General features: G+C 31.0%; 1 protein-coding gene and 1 long non-coding RNA gene across 6 annotated transcripts; one reads left to right on the forward strand and one right to left on the reverse strand.

The window, feature by feature from the left end:
* Positions 1 to 1,266: 1,266 nt before the first annotated feature.
* Positions 1,267 to 2,495, forward strand: LOC107890736 (uncharacterized). Its single transcript, XR_001682025.2, has 2 exons — positions 1,267 to 1,812; positions 2,151 to 2,495. It is a non-coding gene; the product is annotated as an uncharacterized lncRNA (long non-coding RNA).
* Positions 1,921 to 5,651, reverse strand: LOC107890735 (uncharacterized). Of its 5 annotated transcripts, XM_041101093.1 has the most exons (4): positions 5,152 to 5,650; positions 3,233 to 4,573; positions 2,948 to 3,103; positions 2,423 to 2,733 (listed from the first exon to the last, which is right to left on the reverse strand). In XM_041101093.1, exons 2-4 carry the CDS (start codon positions 4,428 to 4,430, stop codon positions 2,711 to 2,713), a joined length of 1,377 nt encoding a protein of 458 aa, XP_040957027.1. In that variant the 5' UTR covers positions 4,431 to 4,573; positions 5,152 to 5,650; the 3' UTR covers positions 2,423 to 2,710. The 5 variants fall into 5 exon arrangements, with proteins under 5 accessions (XP_016670752.1, XP_040957025.1, XP_040957024.1 ...); XM_016815263.2 differs by having other exon boundaries at positions 1,921 to 2,733; positions 2,948 to 4,573; positions 4,925 to 5,649; XM_041101091.1 differs by having other exon boundaries at positions 1,921 to 3,103; positions 3,233 to 5,651.
* Between the last annotated feature and the right edge of the window lie 15,489 nt (positions 5,652 to 21,140).

Below are 21,140 nucleotides of genomic sequence, written 5' to 3' on the forward strand. Positions count from 1 at the left end.
AAAGGGGTTGTTTTTAATAAACAATTTAATTTTATTAAAACAACGGTTTTGGTCTACGAAATTCAGAAAAATGGGTTCGGGAGTCGGTTACGTATGAGGAAGGATTAGCACCCTCGTAACACCCAAAATTGGTACCTAGTTGATTACTTAATGTCTTGAAGTCGAAAATTGAAAACTTTAAAGAGATTTAAAAATACAATACTTTATTGAAATGTTAAATTTTTTTCGGAAAATAGGCATATTTTACGTTAATCGAGAAAAAGAATCATATCCAGTAAGTTAGGACACAATGTTTCGAATTCTCGATACGAGAATAAATGCCGAAAATTTATTAGAAAAATCTTCATCTTGAGAAAACGACTTGTCATATCCAATGCGTTAGGACACAACGTATCGAATTCCCGATACGAGAATAAATGCAGAAGATTTACTTATTTAAAAAGATATTTAATTATCTCGGGTTTAGAAAAGGGATCATGCCCAGTAAGTTAGGACACGATCTTTTTTAATGCCGGAGATCATCTAGAACTTGAGTTTGAAAAGATTCGTGTATTTAGATTTATTGTGAAAATCGAGACCCAGTAAGTTAGGGTACGATATTCTCAAATCCAAACACAAGATTTTGCTTATTCAAAAATTGTAGTTTATGCATTGAAATAAATTAATCTAATAAAACACGATGTTAATACTCGTAACAAGGCGATATTGGATACAATAGTGCAAAAATAATACGAGCAATTGCAACAAAAATAAGATAAATAAAAAGTACAAATCAATAATGTATACAAGCAAGTAAAATTAAACCATTCATTCGAATCAATAATGAAAATGAAATAAATAAATAGATGAATAAGATCATAAAAAGGTAAAAAGATATATGCGTAAGCATAAAATTATGAGAGTGTGAAAAATCTATGTACGTAAATATATATGTAAATATGTATGTGTATACTAATGTATATATATAAAGTTATGAAATATATAAAATATAAAGGTAGGTATATATATATATAAACTAAAAAACATATATGCGCGCACATACTATAAAAATATGTATGTATACATGTATATAGATTAACGTATATATAAAAAATGTAAGTATATACATATATGAAAATTAGAAATATGTAAGTATGTATATAAGTATGTACATATATATATGTATATAACAAATCTAAAAACAGTATAAATAAGTAAATGACAATAATGATAATAATAATAATAATAACTAATTAGTTAAATAATAATAATAAAAAGGGACTAAATTGAAAACAAAACAAAATCACAGGGAAAAATAAAAAAAATGAAATGAAGTAAAGGATTAATCCGTGACGCGCTTGAAAGAAGAGGGACCGAGATGAAAAATATCCCAATCCACCAAAACGTAGAACTTCGAGGGACTTAAATGAAATCAGAACAAGATTTTAGGGTAAAATTAAAAATAAAATAAACCTAACATGAAGGGACTAAATTATAAAATGGGAGAAATATAGAGGGGCTAAAAGGGTAAATATACCCTTAGCCTCAAAAACGCGCGGATCCTGGTCGGACGGGTCGGGTCGCCCGCGGGTAGCGCAAAACGGCGTCGTTTTGAGGCCGAATGAAACAGGCCAAAACGGCGCCGTTTCGTTTGGGTATTTAAACCAAATTTCTGTTAAAAAAATTCATTAAGCCCCCATTCCTAAAAAAAATCAAAACTCTTCCTCTTTTCTCTCAAAAACCTCCCTCCTCCCAAAACGGCCTTTGTTTGCTCCTCTTTTCGAGTAGAGCTCGATTTTGAGGCTTTTACACCCCGGAGGCCCGCCGATGAAGGTAAAAGTCCTTCCTTTTTGTTCTTTTCTTTTTATTTTTCGTATTTTTTTGATAAAAATGAAAATAAATAGAGTGAAAAAATATACAAAGAAATATTTTAGATCGAAATCAGTAAATACCCTTTTTTATTTCTTTTTCTCCTGAATCTCGTAGAAAAAATACAAAATAGAGACGCCCAAAATCTCGTAAAAAAATCCAAAAATCCCCCCCTTTTTACATTTCACCACATACTTGGCTTTATAGCCGAAAGAAAAGATGAAAAATGCAAGAAAATTCCCTCTTTTGCTACTGATTTTCTAGTCTGCTTCCATTTCTCTCTTTTTGCTACTTGTTTGCAGGTACATGACAAGGTCAACTTGCCGTTTCGGTGCAAGGTCGGCTGGTGGTGGCAGGCCTCGGGCGTGGTGCGCGCTGAAGGCTCACATGGGTAGCAGCAGGGGAACGGCGCCAGAAACCCTAGGGTTTCTGGCATTCTGAAAATGTCAAACACTTTGGGCCATTTGGGCTTTTGAATTTTGGGTTGTAGGTCTGTTATTGTAATTGGGTCAGTAAATTTTTTGAGTTGGTAGGTTCGGGCTAGGGTTTATATGGGCCCGGGCAAAATAAGGTCTGTACAAATGGTAGTTTATGACTTTTTCCAAATTGAGAAGCAACACATAGAGGAAAATCCTTGAGAACTTTAACAGGAATAGCAGATGTGGAAGCTAGATGTGCAAGATTGTGTGTCGAAGTGTGTCCTAACCTACGATGCCACAACTCATGAGAAGTTAAACTTTTACATTTCACACAATCATTATTATTTGAACTAACACTAGTGGTAAAGCATGAAAGATCAGACGAGAGATACGAAAGAGCACTGAATTTCTGATTCACATCCAATTTGTAGAGACCATTAACTTCAACTCCTTGTGCCAGAACAGCCTGCGTAGTGAGATATTTAACAACACAATATTTGGGAAAAATTCAAATGATACATTATTGTCTTTGGTGAATTGGGATACTGAAATTAAATTTTTGGTAATATTAGGAGCATAAAACAATTTGTTTAAGTGCAGTTCTTTTTGATCAGTGGAAAAAGTTGCAATACCAGTATTTATAATAGGGATACAAGAACCATTACCGACTTGAACTATACCTGTAGCAGGATTAGAGTGCTGTAAGCATGTGGAATCATGTGTGAGATGCCCAGTTGCACCAGTATCTGGGTACCAAGCCGGATCTACAACCACTGCTGGTGTAGCTTGCAAACACTGAGAGATTCGATTACCTTCTGAACTAGCTTGAGTATAACCTGAACAAAAAGAGCCAGCACCACTAACAAAAGGATTACCATTGTTACAGGACATAACATAAGGGTTTGCAGGACTGAGATTGCTGACTATCAGCATACTGCAGTTATATGCAGCAAAATGAGAAGTACCAGCATGAGTAGGAGGCATTCCAGTAGAAGGTATATGTGCAGACACATTAAGTCCTCCAGAACCAGCAAGATTACCTTGAGTATTCAACCCAGTAAAACCAGGATGTCCAACTTGAGGACTAAACATAGTAAAACCAGTAGTGGGACCAGGATAACAATAAAAACCATTCACACCTTCAGAAGGCTTAACATAGTTTGATGACTGAGAATTAGTAGCAGTAGAGTCAGAAATACCAGTGAATAAAGCATTAAACCGATGAAAACATTTAGAGACCAAATGCCCTATCTTACCACATAATTGACATTGGGGTCTTGAATTATTTGAGTACCTTTCTCCTCTACCACGTGGTCTAAACCCGCCATTACCCTGATAATATGGTCTGGTCTGAACATTCATACCTTCAGAGCTAGAATTAAGAGTCTGATCATTCGACTTAGTACTATCACTGCTGTTTGCCGGGAGTTGCTGCTGCACAGCTACATTAGCAGTTATACTCATGACATTTCCCTGAAGTTTTATCCTCGCCTCTGCATCCAACAAAGCTGAAACAACTCCTTGAAGATCATAAGGATGCTGACTAGAAGTAATAATTGAAACAATGTTCTCATATTCGATAGGTAAACCGTTAAGAATAGCAGATTGTTGTTCCTCATGAATATTTTGACCACATCCAGACAACACATCACAGATATGCTTAATTTCTGCTAAATATTCTCTCATTGTCTTATCTTGCTTCTTAACATTATGCAACATGCATCTATACTGCATTCTCTTAGTTCGTGAGTGAAGAGCAAATATCTGATTCAGCTTATTCCATATTTCAAAAGCAGAGTGCAAGCCAACCAGATGTGTATGCAGAGAAGGACTGACTGAGGACATCAACCATGACGCAAGAGCAGAATCTTGTTGCTCATACGAAACAAAAGCAGGATTTTCTATTTGTACTCCCGAATCAGTGTTAATCACCCTAGGAGGAATAGCTATAGTTCCCTCTACATAACTTTGTAGCCTATGTGTTTTCAAAGTTAGGTAAACATGCTGTTTCCATGACAGAAAATTGCTTTCATCAATCAACAGAGATATTTTATTGGTCAAAACGGCAGTAAATGATTTACTAACATCAGATCTGACCTCAAAAGCAGGATTCACAGTTTCATTATTCATCGATTCATTTTGTTCAGAATTATTGACAGACATCGCAGCCAAAGATCACTCAAGAACAAAAATAATAGCTGAAGAACAAGAGATTCTGCTTACAGAGACATTTAATCAAACACACGGCAGACGCAAATTACAGCTGATTATCATCAATTCCAAAGCTCTGATACCATGTCGAAAAGCTGCGTACATTATAAAAGAAACTATAACATTGATGTATTCTGAAAGCAAAACATAAAAGATGAAGAAATCATGATGTTTATGAATTAGAAAGAAATCACAGATAACAGAATAAAAAGAAGTAAAAAGAAGAACAAGTGAGAGAGATTTTGAGTGTAACACTCTATTTCTTATTCAACATTATAAGCATTCAGAATGAAGAGTAGCACCTAGGCTACTTATAGCAGTTCAGGTGTTCTAGATAATTTGTTAGCAAAAAATAACAAACAAGTTACAGCTGTACCAGAAATAACAGACTTAAATCATAAGCCAGTATCAAACATTTAACAGAAATACTAAACCAGCACAAGCACCTTGCGAGAAAGCTATATTGTGCTTATCTCAAACATATTATCGAACACCTGCATATCATTCTTACTGCCTGATACCCCCCCTCTTTTTGGTGTCTAAGACAAATTTATATCTAATTGAGTCAAGTCGGATCCCGATGAATAGGAGCACTTATTTTCTCAGTGTGTCTGCACTCCTATTTTGACATATTCGTCTATACGATGACTATCTTCAGCAGGGAATGCATCACCTTCGGTAGCTCCTAAGGCTTTCACCATTTCCATCCCCTTAAGTTGGTGGAAATCTGGAACTCTATTCTTGATGCTTCCAACCTTAACATACTTGGTCTTGGCCTTATACTCCGCCTCCAATTGGAATGGACCAAGGTCTGAGATGCCACTATTTTAATTCTTTTGTTTTCTTCAAAAAATATCTTTGCATGGGCTCTGCTAGCTTCCTTTAGTTTACTCCAAAAAAAAGGCATAAGGTCCATAAAACATACTGCAAAAAAAGATGAAATTCAGGTTGACAGCTTAGAACTTTCTGATTCATTTAATGCGTAATGCTTGCACTTATATGATTGACCATGCCTCAGGCAAATCCTACAACCATTATAAGTGTTTCAGCTATAACCATCACTTAGAAAACTAAACTTCGCCATTTACTACCCTACAACTAGGACAGTTTATTAGTTTTGGTTAAATTTTTGTTATTAGTCCAAAATGCAAAACTTAGATAAATTAATTTAAGAAATATAATTTGGCTAAGACTGAAATTATAAAAATTAAATTATAACCTTACTCTTTTTTATGTTATATAAAGTTAAATAGAATCACAACACTAAAAAGGATTCTATAAATGGGACCCATATAAGTTGGCATCCCATTCCAATAATTTAACTTCTAAAGTTTCTATATTTCATTAGTTATTATTTGGGTAAAAGATGATAAGCAAAATAAAGAATTTAATGGGCATCAACCAAAGCAATCATCCTAACTCCAGTGTAAACGAAAACCCAAAAAGAAGTCTTGTTCTAATTCATTTGCAATGTTTCAGTATTTAAAAAGCTTGATACGATATACGAAAAGCGCAAAATGAAAATGAAGGAAAATCCAAAATTAACGATGAGATTGGAAAATTCCCTTTTAACCCATTTCATCACAACAAACAGTAATTATAAGTATCGTACCAACCTATGAAAATATGATCTGGTATTGAATGAATATATCCTAAGTCCAAATCAATAAATTAAAGCCTCAAGTTTACGCCTTATCAGATGATTAGTTTATACGTAACATGCAAGTAATAAATATTTATCAGTTTGATAATTAATATTAGGTCGAATTTCAACTTTTGATTAAGCGATATTGGATGTTAATATCAAATCATGAGATCAATCATGTTTGTGGTGTGTGAGCTAATAATAATATGTAATAGATGTAAGTGAATGGTAAATAATTGTTGCAAATTTTTTTATGATCTGCAAATGTATATAGTAGTAGTAAATATTAGAGTTATCGTCTCTACAATAATTGATTTTAAAACAAAAATTGTAAAATTGACAAATGACAATTTTGAAAGTAAATAAAAGCCGATTGGATTCAAATAAATATGCAAAGCAAATTACAAATAGTAACAAAAATTAATAACAATGAATTGAAGAGCCAGAATAATTATTTTCCCCTAGCATGCAATTATTGGTAGCAATCAATTTATTAATCCAGAATCGACAGTTTATATGTAACACCCCTTACCTAACCCGATCGTCAAGTCTAAGCTGCGAAATGTTGCATCTGTTGCCATAGCAACTACAGTTAAATACGTAGTAATGATCATTCACACATGCAAATCAAGTGTCAACCATCGCAACGTCACATACTGCCGGTCGATGTTGTGGCGAGGTAGATAGGTCATCGGGGCATCAACCCTGTTTTTGGTAAAAATGAACCATTTTGATACCTATTTCAATTGCTGCAAACAATCATTCAAAATATGCATCAAGCATTAACTTCATTTGATTCAAAACATGCTAGAAACATGTCAGACAAGCTTAACAAGTCATGTTCAATCCTCTCATCAATACTTTCGTTACTTAAACATCAACAACACTTTAATTATTAAGTTTTTTTTAAGTGAATTTTACTAGATCCTTAATAAGCTTAATTCAACTAACCCATTAATTAATTATTAAGATTAAAAGATTTAGTTCAATTTACCATAAGAGGAAACTTTGAGAAATTGAGTTAAATGACATCTAATATTAAGTGTTGAATTAGGAATTCTTGTAATACAGGTTAGATTTGAAGTGGATACAATAAATTCAAGCTTCAAGTAAGTTTTTGATTTTATGATTAATTAATTATTATTAAGGACCTAAATGTAAAGGATAAGAATTTTGAGGTTTGTTAGTGAATAATGTTAGAATAAGGTCCCTGTAGTATTTTTACAAGACTAGATTTAAATTCGATCAGGTAGATTGTGAGATACGAGTATTTCAGACATTAGGATTCAAAAAGGTTAAATAGGGTCGTCAATCTCATGACGTTATTATTAGTGAGCCATTGAATGGCTAACCATGCCATTGATTTTGTGTCTATATACTTATATAGACAGAATTGGAAAGAAGTGAAGCAAGCAAAGGAAAAATTAAAATTGTTGATTAAACCTTGAGAAAAACTTACTCATTTTGTGTTTTGAAAGGTAAATTCTCATGGAACTTACTATCTTTCCTTATTTTTTTGTATGTTTGTGTGAATTCTTTTGTTAGATATAAGGACTAAATTGCATAAAGGGTGAAAGTTAAATTATAGATTAAATAAAAATATTAAGGGCACTGAAGAAGCAATTATGCCATTTTCCTTTAAATTAGGCGGCACAAGGTGTAATATTGTTATAAAATTTAAGTTAAAATATATATTATAATATAAAACCTTAAGAATTAAGTATGTATATTATAAAATTATAATAAAACAAATAAGAAAAAGAGAAAGAAAGAAGCTAAAATGAAACAGAAAGGAAAGAAAAGAAAAAAAGGGAAATAAAGAAAGAAGAAAGACAAGGCTAGGGTTCAAAGTTTCCAAGTTCAATTGGTTAGTCAATTTAGTCCATTTTCTTATAATTTTTATGCTTTTAGAATCTCGGTGTTAAATACTACCTGACCAATGCCGAAATTTTATAAACTATTGAGTTTTTAAGTGTTAATGTTGAATAATTTTAGTATTAGGGATTAAATTGATAGATTTTTAAGTTAGAAATGAAAAAGGATTGAATTGTAGAATAAATTGTAAATTTTGAGTAATAGGGACTAAATTGTGAAAATTTTAAAATTTATGAATTTAAGGGAAAATAGGGAGTTAAATTTAGTTTAAAGTGAAATTTGTGTGAAAATATAGAATTAATTGTAAAGAAATAAAATTAGTCTCGATTTAGGGACTAAATTGGAATTTAGACAAATATTGAGTAAAAATTGAAATATTAAATATGAAATTGAATTGTGTTGTATTGATGAATTCTAATTGTTTTAATTTTATAGCTAATGTCGTACCGGAATCCTCGACTAAAAAGGGGAAAGATAAAGTCGACGGGGAATAGCTCGGAATATATTTATTATTTGAATTGAAATGAATATTAGTGTGAAATTTGAATATTGGATATTGGATATTTGTTGCATTTGAAAAGTGAATTGAAACTCTATTAACTATATCGGGCTGAGTCGGATATAAATGGCATGCTATAGGATTGGAAGAGTTCAAGGATTTCTTCAACTTCAAGTCGATGAGGCACTGGGTGCCAATTTATTTCGGTTTAACCGATGAGACACTGAGTGTCAATTTACTACTTTGGATTTATTCGATGAGACACTGGGTGTTAATTTACTACTTCGAATTATCCAATGAGGCACTGGGTGCCAAATTGGTGTGTTGGTTAGATCTGTGTACCCGTCCGAGTCCAAGTCGTGTTAATAGGGGTAAACATATAATTAAAGTTTTATAATTGATATTGAAATGGCATGGTATGAGAAATGAAATTGAGATAGTGAACTGAAAATAGAATGTGAAATATGTTGTAAATTCATGGAATATATGAGTTATATACTCATGAATTGAATGTGGAATGGATAGTGCCATTGTTTAAATGATATGTGAACAAATTATGGAAAGTTATTATATATAGCAAGTGATGAAAATTGAGTATGGTATATAATGATGTATTCATGAATTGAGTAATGCATGGTTAATGTCATTGTATGAATAAATGTGGTTTTAAATATTCAATTGTGCCTATAATTATTATGTGCATATTATATTGTTTTGTCTTTAAATATTCAGGTTATAGAAATACCACTGAGTTTTACTCAGCGTACGGTTTTGTTTTTCGTGCGCAGTTTAGGTACTTAACTTTTGATCGCCGATTCAACATCCAACACTGATCCCGATCTCAAACGTAGTGATGTTTATCCTTTTGTGTCGACATGTACCTAGGGTGTCTAAATGTTAGTTATTTTGTGGATGAAATGTATATGAGGTTATATATAACAGCTCAATTTTGGGTCTAGTCGGAACAGTGGTTTCAGGACCACAAATCCAACGAGGAAAAATGAAATTGTAATGGCCTGAATTTTCAGTGGTGTCGGAATGGTGATTCGAGATCACTAAATCTGACAAATGAGTAGAAAATATTATTAATTTAGTGAGTATAAGTTAAATTAAATGTGAAGTTAGGAAAATTTTTGAAATAGTGAATAGTATATTAGGAATAAATATTAAAATAATTAGAATCGAAAATGAGGTATTGAAACTTAAAACTCATAAATCGAGCCATAAATATTTTTATAAATATTTATAGAGTGTCATTGAGTTGGTATTAAAGTTTCGTTAGAAAATTCTAACGTTTGGGTGGTTAATTAATTAAAAAGGACTAAAATGAAAATAATGTAAAATTTGTTAAAAGTGATTAAATAGCTTAAGTGGTAAATAAGGAGGGACTTAGGGAATAAATATGCCAATATGGAATAGTTGAGACAGCATAAGAGAAGAAAAATCTGGAAAAGTAATGTAATAAGGGCAAGATTGGAAATTTTGCAAAAGTTAACAAATAAAAATCTTAACTAAAAGAGTTTCTAGTCAATTCTTCATATATCTCAGCAAAAAACGCCATTGAAGGGTCCCTCCAAGCTGGTTTTTCATATATTTGAATCATGTAAGTTAATTCTTAATTATTTCTTAAATTTTTTTTGTGTTTTTGTGACTTTTACAACTAGATCCACTTGTTGAATTCATTAGTTTTTGATTTTATGAATGAAATTGAAAGTTTCTATGAATATGTGTTGTAAGTTTATGATGAAATGGCATGAAATTTAAGCTTTAATTTGTTTATGAGATGATTTTATTAGGTAATTTCGAAAGAAATTGATTTGTAGGACCTAATTGTGAAAAAGTTTGGAATTAAAGTCTAGTGCTAAAATTCTGATTTCCAAAGGTTATAAAGTAGCTTAGAGTGATGGAATAATGTGTTAATTGAGAAAAAAATCAGCTCAATTGAGAGGCTAATTGAGCAGGGATGAAATTATCATTTATTGAAAGCTTAGGAAAAAATGGTAATTAACATTATGCACAAAAACTGTTTGGACAGCTGCCATAGGTTAACTTTGAAAAATCATCATAAATTGTAGAAATTGAATTAGAGGATGAATAAAATATGAAATTAAATCTTATTGAGTCTAGTTTCTCATAGAAGAAACGGTGTAAGCAATAGAATTGTAAATCATGAGATATAATAGGTTTTGTGAGACAAGATCAGAATGAATTCGGGTTCCCCTGTTCTGACTTTGTAAAATCATTAAAATTTGTACAAAAATAATTATGAATTATAATTTATATGCTTAGAATCCTTATTGAGTCTATTTTCATAATAAACAAATGGAAACATCATCCAAATTCTGTACCATGAGATAATTAATTTTTAGTGAAACAGGGGAACTTTAAAGAATAAACTGTACTTATTGGCTAAACCAAAAATTCTGAAAAATTTATGGTAAGAAGATATGTGAGTCTAGCTTCAGATAAAATTTATGGATCTTAATTTAGAGTTTCGTAACTCAAGATATAAATAATTTGGTGAATCTAACTCGGATAGACAGATTTGAATTTACTTATAAGTAAATAGTGAAAATATAGTTAATGTTATTTAAGCGTGTTATATACATTACGGATGTGGAATGGAGAGGAGGAGGAGGAAAATTAGAAAATATATGAATGACTTGTGTATAAATCAGTCATATATTCGATCATAATCGATAAACGTTGAGTTAAATGGTAAATACGTATTAGTATTGAACTTAATGATATTGAATTGTATGAGAAGTAAATGGAAATGAAGCATTGAATTGTTAAGACTTGTGAATTGCATGAATATAAACCGGGTCTCGTAGGCCATATTTATTATGAATATAATATTTAGAGGATATATTGTGAAGAACTATAAAAGCATGTTAAAAATTTGAAAGTTTTAATTTAGATGAAATTTTATAATACGGTTAAATACGTTTACAAGTGTATGTGTTTTGGTAATGCCTCGCACCCTATTCCGGCGACGGATACGGGTAAGGGGTGTTACATTATAAGTATAATGTTGGCTTAGCATATATATATAACATGTGCTTGTGTTTGAAGCTATAGTATAGTATGGTAAATGGAATAAAAGCTTGGTATGTGCTTGTGAATTTAAGTTAATGTTTTAAGTATATATATGAGATAGGCAAAATTGATGAATTTTGGCATGTTTATAATTTGAATTTGAATGATGTTTTAATAATATAAATTGGTGATATAAATGTGGTACAAATGAGGGTACATTGGTTAGGCACCTAGGATGATTATTTTGACATGATTTGAATGTGTTTGATTGGTTTTTGACATGAATATTATATGATACGAAATGTTTGAAATTTTTGTTTGTTTGATCGGTAAACTCCAGTAATGCTCCATAACTCAGTTCCGGCGAGGGATACGGGTTGGGGTGTTACAAACACGCTAAAAATGGATGAACTAGACATGCTTGGCAAGGAAGCATTAATGAATTATGAATGAGATGAAATGGATACTATGTTAAATATGGAATGTAAGTATGTCTATATACATAATAATAGGCTTGATGAGATATGGCCAAGAGAAGGGCTATGTAACAGCCTGAACTTTCAGTGGTAACGAAAACGGTGATTTGAAGTCACCAATTCCTATGAGTAAGCTCGTGAATTTTATTATTTAGTATTTACGAGTTAAATTTGATTTTAGAAAGATTTGTGAAATAGTGATTTGAGTTTAGAAGGAATTATTAGGTTAATTGGTTTTGAAAATAGGGTATCGAGACCTCAATTTTATAAACCGAGCCTTAAATATTTTTATAAATATTTACGGAGTGTCATTAAGGTAGTATTAAAGTTTCATTAGAAAATTTTATCATTTCGTTAGTTAATGAATTAAAAATGACTAAATTGAAAAAGATGCAAAACTTGCTAAAGTGATTAAATAGCATAAATGGTACTAAAAGGGCAATTAGACGCCCAAAGAATGGCTGAGGTGGCATAAGCAGAAAAAAATCTTGGAATTAGGTGATTTAAGGGCAAAATTGTAAATTTTGTGAAATTAAGCTTAAATAAAAAGAAATCTAAAGATTTCTAGGCAATTATTCTTCAATTCTCAGCCAAAAAATAGCCATTAGAGAGCTTATTAAGTTTGTTTTTATATTTTTACTTCATGTAAGTTTAATTCTTGCTTTTCTCTTGAAATTTTTATGTTTTTGAGACTTTTACAATTAGGTCCAACTATCTATTTCATTAGTTTTTGATATTATGGGTAATTTTTAAAGTTACCATTGATGAGTGCTGGATTTTTATAATGAATTAACATGGATTTGAAGCTTTAATTTTTTATATGATGATTTTATCAAGAAATTTCAATAGAAATTAATTTTAGGACCTAATTGTGAAGAAGATTAAATCTTAGGTTTTTACATTAAATTATATTTATAAAAGGCTGTGTAAGAGCTTATAATATTTAGATAAAATGTTAATTGAGAAAAATTAGCTCATTTGATGAGTTAATTGGTAAGGGACTAAATTGCAAAAATTGTAAAAGTTGGGGTAATTGTGTAATTTCAAAATTTGAAGGGTATAAATTGTGAAGTGGACTGAAATTGAAATATATGCTAATGAATGAAAAAATTTACATTCTAGACCAAGAGCTCGTAGATCAATGAGAAAAAGAGAAATTAGCCGAGTAGTATTTGAACTATTACCAATTTTACAATCCAACCCAAGTAAGTTCATATGGTTAAACTTTCATGATTATTTGTTAATTTAGGAATGATATAATATATTTATTCATATTTTGTTGTTGAAATTAAGATTATTGTAAAAGTATGAAAATTGAATTGAATGTTTAAAATGAGTAGAACGTAGGATTGAGTACGATCGTTCCATTGCAAAGAATAAATTGACGGATAAGACCATGGTTGGACCATGGCAGTGTTTAAATGTAAGAACATAGTTGGGCTATGTCATTTTAATGAAAAGACCATAAATGGGTTATGACACCTTGAACGTAAGACCATGGTTAGACCATGGCAGTATATATATACATGTGTAAGACCATAGCTGGGCTATGGCATTCTGATGATAAGTGTAATACCCCCTACCCATATTCGTCGCTGGAATAGGGTACGAGGCATTACCAGATTTTACCGAATTAATTTTCTGTTATTACGAGTTAAATACTATTCATTTATCGAAACATGTCATGACGTCCCTTGGATAGGCCTCCGAAGCCCAAAACACACATCGGGACTAAACCAAGATTAAATCGAAACCATAAGAATTTTTTTTATGAACTCAATATAACCCCTTTATAAATTTCTAACCTTCCTTGCAATTTTAAACCAAGACTAATCTAAACCAACCAATCCATTTCAACATATTTTCAAGATAGATTCAAACATATCCATAAGATAACCTAATCACATACCAAAACCAAGATTTGTTAGCCATACCAATGGCTAACCTTACATTCATTTCACATTAACATTTACTTTATTAGCTTATGCATGCCATTGATTTCCAAATTAAAGTTTCTTTATATACCGAAATCTTGAGGTTGATATTGTGATGCTTTTCTGACCAGATCCAGCCTCCGAGCTCTTAACACTACAAAACAAGGGAAAAGGAAACAAGGTAAGCACTTTGTGCTTAGTAAGCTCATGTAACAAGAATTATACTTACCTAATATTTTCAATACAATGCAATAAACATTCATACATCCATTCAATGCATTATTCCCCTAACATGCACAAACTTAACATTCAAGTTAGTTCAATAATTTTCATGTATCAATAATATATATACCATGATTTGATGAGCTCATCAATACCATGATTTCTATTCCCTTGTTATTTTTCCATATTTTTCCCATTGAATTTCTTGAAATTTCGATGGATTTTCAGGGGTACAGTTTAGTGTACAGATCCGGGTTCGTCAATTCATATTCATGTGTGCACATTTCCATTTCAGAAAGCACACTCCCGTGAACCTCATCCTTACAGCAGGATTACCAGTCCAGGCTAAATCCCCTGTAATATAAACTCATAGAGTATTGTCGGGATTACCAGTCCCAGGCTAAATCCCCTGCAATGACAATTACTCTAATGAGCTTGGATCTGAATTACCAGTCCAGACTAAATTCAAATCCTAATTCGGATTACCCATCCGGGCTAAATCCATTTTCCACATATTCTTCGGGAGGACTATATCAGGATAAGATCACCCGTCCGGGTTAGATCCTTTTTACCGTCAATTCTTTTTCAAATTCAACCGGGATTTATTTTTTCTTTTCATCAAGAATATCAATACTTCATCAATTATCATACAATAAACATCCATATCATATTCACATCAAGAAAAATATAATTCAAGCATTTAAGAATATAATTCAAGTTACATGAACTTACCTCGATTCTTGTTCGTATGCAAAAATCTACTAATCCCGAACTTTTTATTTTTCTCGATTTAGCTTCGTATTTGAATTTTCTGGATTTAAATAAATAAATTTAATCATTAATTTAATACATTTCATGTTCATATGTAACATTCTCTATAATTCCATTATTATTTATAATTCATTCAAAGCTGTCTCCTTGAGTCATAGTCACTAAATTATTTATATCTTGAGCTACGGAACTCCAAATTAAGATCCGCTAATTTTCCCCGAAACTAGACTCACATATCTTCTTACCTTAAAATTTTCAGAATTTTTGGTTTAGCCAATAAGTAAGTTTTGACCCTTCTTCACTAAAAATTAGTAATCTCCTCATACAGGATTTGGATGATGTTCTCGTTTGTTTCTTTTAAAAAATACTAATTAAGGATTTTAAACATATAAATTTAAGCCCCTAATTATTTTTCTCCAATTTTTGATGATTTTCCAAAGTCAGAACAGAGGAACCCGAAATCATTCTGACCTTGTCTTAGAAAACCTATTATATCTTATGATTTACAATTCCATTGCTTACATCGTTTCTTCTATAAGAAACTAGACTCAATAATATTTAATTTCATATTTTATTCATCCTCTAATTCGATTTCTACAATTTTTGGTGATTTTTTAAAATCAGACTACTGCTGCTGTCCAAAACTGTTTTAGTGCCAAGTGTTGATTTCCATTTTACCCCAAATTTCACAGTTCATACAATTCAGTCATTACTCAATTAACCCCTCAATTAAGCTAATTTTTCTCAATTTATACTTTACCTAGAAATTATAAGTTATTTCACAACTATTGAAATTCAGAATTTCCACATAAAACCCTAACTTCAAACTCTTTTACAATTAGGTCTCAAGCATTCACTTTCTATTCAATCCTTTCAATAAAATCAGCATATAAACAATTTAAACCTCTAATTCCATGCTAAATCATCATATACTTCCAGCACATATTCATAGAAACTTTCAATTTCATTCATAAAATCTAAAACTAATGAATTCAACAAGTGGGCCTAGTTGTAAAAGTCACAAAAATTTCAAGAAATAATCAATAATTGAACTTACTTGCAGTAAAAATATGAAAAACCAGCTTAAGGGAACCTTCTATGGTGTTTTTTCTGATGAGAATGCAGAAAAATAAAGAGAAATCTAGATAATTCCACTTTAATCCTAACAAATTTTGCAATATTCCAAATTTACCCTTAATTCTCCTTATTTTCTTACTGATTTCATGCCCTTGCCGTCCAGCCCAAATAGACCTTGGGTCTATTTGGCATTTAAGCCCTCTTTCTTTTATCATTTAAGCTATTTAATCATTTCCCATAATTTTGTATTTGTTACAATTTAGTCCTTTTTGTTCAATTAACAATCGAAACTTTAAAATTTCTTGAGGAAACTTTAATACTAACTTATTAACACTCCATAAATATTTATAAAAATATTTATGGCTCAATTAAAAATCTCTGAGGTCTCGATACCTCGTTTTTTATTCTAATTATTTTAATATTTATTTCTAGTACACTATTCACTATTTCAAAAATCTTCCTAACTTCACATTTAACTTATACTCACTAAATTAATAATATTTTCTACTCACTTGTCGGATTTAGTGATCTCGAATCACCGTTCTGACACCACTAAAAATTCAGGCCATTACAGTAAGACCATAACTAGGTTATGGCACTACAAATGTAAGACCATAGTGGGCCATGGCAATACATGTGTAAGACCATAGTTGGACTATGGCACAAAAGAACGATGTACGCATATCCGTAAGTCGTTCTTAGATTCAATAAGAAATTGTAAGAGACTTATGTGATTGAACTGAAAGATTTATATATTATTATTGATCTAAAGGAAGTGTGTGTAACACCCCTTACCCATATTCGACGCCGGAATAGGGCATGAGGCATTACTATAACACATACACTTGTAAACGTATTTAGCCGAGTTATAAAAGCATGTTAAAAAAATTTGAAAGTTAAATTTGATAAGACAAAATATTCAGGTATGATACCTAAAGAATGTATGTATTAACTGGAAGTTTTTTTTTAGTGAATGGAATAAAGTGAGGTTCGTGATAACAAAATTAGTCAGAGAAAGGATAATTAAATAGTAAAAATGTCTGTGTGTGAAGGTTATAGTCGAAATGAACATGATGATCTTTTCTGGATATTATATATATTCTTTTATCCTCAGAGATATGTATGTGTAATTGTTCAGTTCTGATAGACTTCTTATGTTGTGATAATGTTAGCTAATTATGATGTTAGACGAAAGCCCTATTGGTCTGGCTGATTTATGATATGTTATTGTTATGTTTTGCATGCATATTTAGAAAGTGTATTGTTTTGCTACAAGAAATCTTGTGCTGATGACTAAATTACAAAACATGTAAACGTGATATGTGAAGTACATGATATGAATTATTAGTAAATTACGGATGAATAATGAATTTTGAAATATAATACATGTATTAAAGGTGGAGAAGATATAAATTTACGGATTATTGATATAAGGATTAAATTGTAAATGATGTAAAACCATTAAGTGAAAAGTGTAAAAGTGATATGCATGCATGAGATAATTTGCCCAAGTAGATGAGATTAGAACTACTAGGATATTAATGGTATATCATTAAGGGACCCTAGCACACTCTCTAATTAATAGCACGCTAGTGCTCTTCGATTATTAGCACATTTATGTTTTCTGTATAATACTTTAGTGCTTTCTGTTTAATAATGCATAATAACTGTATCAGTTCCGTATATCCTAAGTGTTCTATTTAATCTACTGGGCCTATGGTAAAAAGGTAAATAATTTTCATTACAAGGTAAAGGTTTATCTTTGATTCATGTTTGAAATATTGAATTAAAAATAAATTTTGAAATGAAAGAATAAGTTCATGATCAAAATAAAACAAGGAAATTTCGAAGACGAAATTTATTTTAAGGGGGAGAGAAATGTAATACCCAAAATTTTTTATAGTAAAATATTATCTTTAATATAATAAAATAAGGAAATAAAGCGACAAAAAGGGGAAATTTTGGAGTTATGTCAACATTGGGAAGTATAATATGACATATTAGTTCAAGAAAGGATTAAATTGTAAAAGTGAGAAAATTTTTGTTGCCCAATAGTAAATACTAAAAAATTGAAGGGTTAAAGTGTAAATATGAAAAATTTGAAGGACCGGTGGTGTAAATATTTTAAGGGTGGAATGATTAGAAACTAAGGAAAATGGATGGATTAGGACCAAATTAAAAAAGGTGAAAAATTTTGAGGGACTAAATCATAATTTTACCAAATTAAGTGATGACTCAAGGATGGAATTTTAAAAGATCATAAAGGGTAAAATGGTCAATTAGAAGAGAGAGAATTATAGAAGATAATGATGATGTTGGAGATATTTTATATTAAATAAATAAATAAATATTAGTTTATTAGTATTTTAATTTGATTTTTAAATGATTTTTTATTATTTTATTTAGTATATATATAAGAAAAGGAAGATGAAGAAGCATGCAACCTACCATTTTTCCATGCACCAACGTGAGAAAAATAGAGAAAGAAAGAAAGTTTTACTTTCTTTACAATTTGGTCCTTCCACCAAAAATTCACCATTTTCATCTAGAAATCAAAAGAATTTCCATAGCCACCAAGAGAGAAAATTGATAAGGAGACTATTGGGAGCTAGAATATCAAGTTAGATTCAAGAAATAAAGGCTGGAGGAGAGAAAATCAAGTTAAAAATTGAAATCAATAGAGCAAGGTAAGAACATTAAGATTTCAATATATTTTTGAGTTTGATATTATTGAAAAAGTAGGGAATTGATGTTAATGTAGGGATTTATTATATAAGGTTCTATGATCTTGATATGTTAGTGAAGGGAAAAAAGAGGAATTGATAGAAAATATTGTAGAGAAAGGAAAGGAGGGTGTTATAAATTTGATTATCAACATCTTGCACTAAAACAGTTTTGGACAGCTGCAGTAGGTTAACTTTGAAAAATCACCATAAATTGTGAAAATTGAATTAGAGAGTGAATAAGATATGAAATGAAATTTTAATGAGTCTATTTTTACATAAAAGAGATGAGCAAGTAAAAGATTTATATATTTTGAGATATTTTAATTTTAGTGAGGTAGGGTCGGATTGATTTTGGAATCCTTTGTTCTAAATTTGATAAATAATTATAAATTGTACAAAAATAATTGTAATTTTTAATTTATATGATTAAATTAGTTAATAAGTCTAGTTTCAAGAGAAATAAACGACACTACCATTACAATTTTTTACTAAGAGATATTTGATTTTAGTGAAGAGAGGTCAGAAACGGCAGGCAGTGAAACAGGGGAAACTTTAAAGAATAAACTGTACCAATTGGTTAAACTAAAAATTATTAAAATTTTATGGTAAAAATATTTACTATAGTTTCAGGGAAAATTAACGGTGCATAATTTGGAGTTCTGTAGCTCCAAATAAAAATAATTTAGTATACTGACTCGGATAGACAGCTTTGAATATACTTAAAGGTGAATAATGAAACTTTAGAAAATGTTATTTCTAAGAGTGTTAAGTACATTAAGGATGTGGAATGGAGTGGAGGGGGAGGAAAAATATATGTGAATATTCTGATAATATGAGTTTATTTTAAAAATAGCTAATTTACATGTTTTAGGTTTAGGAACTAAATTGAATAAAAGTAAAATTTTTAGGGTAATTTTGTAAAAATGGAAAAATGACGAAATTTCAAGACTTGAATAGTTTTATTTTCTAAATTAATAAATTGAATGAAATTATTAATTTAGATCAAGATCGCGTGGAAAGTCGAGGGAAATGGAAAATTTCCAAAATGCCCCTGTATCATGGTATTTCTGCAATTTAGCCTAGTAAGTTTGTGCTACTGTAATTCAAATCTAATTATTGTTAATTATTGTGTTTTAATTGAAATACATGGTAATTAAATGGAAATTGCTAGTGATATGATTTGAATTGTGAGCATGAGAAATTGTAAACTGAATGAAATAGAAATGAAGCATTGAATCGCATGGGTATGTATTGGGTCTCGTAGGCCCTACTTATTATGAATATAATATTTTAAGGATATATTGTGAAGAATTATAAAAGCATGTTAAAAAAATTTGAAATTTTTAATTTAGATGAAATTTTATAACTCGGTTAAATACGTTTACAAGTGTATGTGTTCTAGTAATGCCTCATGCCCTATTCCGGCGTCGAATACGGGTAAGGGGTGTTACAATGTGTTTATTGATTATATTGTATTTGATAGGGAAAAATGTATGATTTATTTACAATTTAATTTAATTTATTATATTAAGTTCGGTAAGATCAATGTTTAACCTATTGAACTTACTAAGCTTCATTAAGCTTACTCGTGTTGTTTAATGTTCTTGTAAATTAATGTGTAGTCGAAAGATTGGATAAACACATCAAGCTACACTATCCAGTTTAATCTGGTAGTTTTTGCAATGTAAATTTTGGTTTATATGGCATGTATAGGGTTGAATTGGCAATGATATAATTTGAAATGTGGTTGTGAATGATATATATATTGTATGTATGTTTATGTAATTAGTAGTAGAATTTGATAAATTAATGAAATGAGTTAAATAGGTAGGTATAAGTAAATGAAATATTTGTGATGTTATGTCATGTTGAGAACATGTTTTAGTTTGTATTAATTGCTTGGTTGGGATATATTGGTGTATGTGAATGTTGAGTGCAGGTTAATGTCAAAATGGGTGAGAAAAGTGGCCTTAAAATGACCTATTTTCGTCCACACGGGTATAGACACAAGCGTATGTCTCAGCCGTATGTGACACACGGCCTGACACATGGGCGTGTAGTCTTGCCATGTGACCCCTGCACCTTAATTTCATAAATTAATTACCCACACGGCCTGGCACACGGGCGTATTGCTTGGCCGTGTAACCTAAGTCAGAGAGTTACACGGGTAAGGACACGGGCTGGGATACGGCTGTGTGCCTCATATCAAATGCCCACACGGTCTAAGACACGGACGTGTCTTCTTTCCGTGTGAGCCACATGGCTGGCCACACAGGCGTGTGTCCATTACTTCTAAGAAAATTTTTGAGATTTTGGGAAAAATTCCCTGAGTACCCGGTTTAATCCCGATTCACTTCTAAGGTGAATATTGGGCATCGAGGGTCCATCTAAGGGACAA

This window comes from Gossypium hirsutum, chromosome D09 (assembly GCF_007990345.1).
Source record: "Gossypium hirsutum isolate 1008001.06 chromosome D09, Gossypium_hirsutum_v2.1, whole genome shotgun sequence".
Classification (NCBI taxonomy): domain Eukaryota; kingdom Viridiplantae; phylum Streptophyta; class Magnoliopsida; order Malvales; family Malvaceae; genus Gossypium; species Gossypium hirsutum.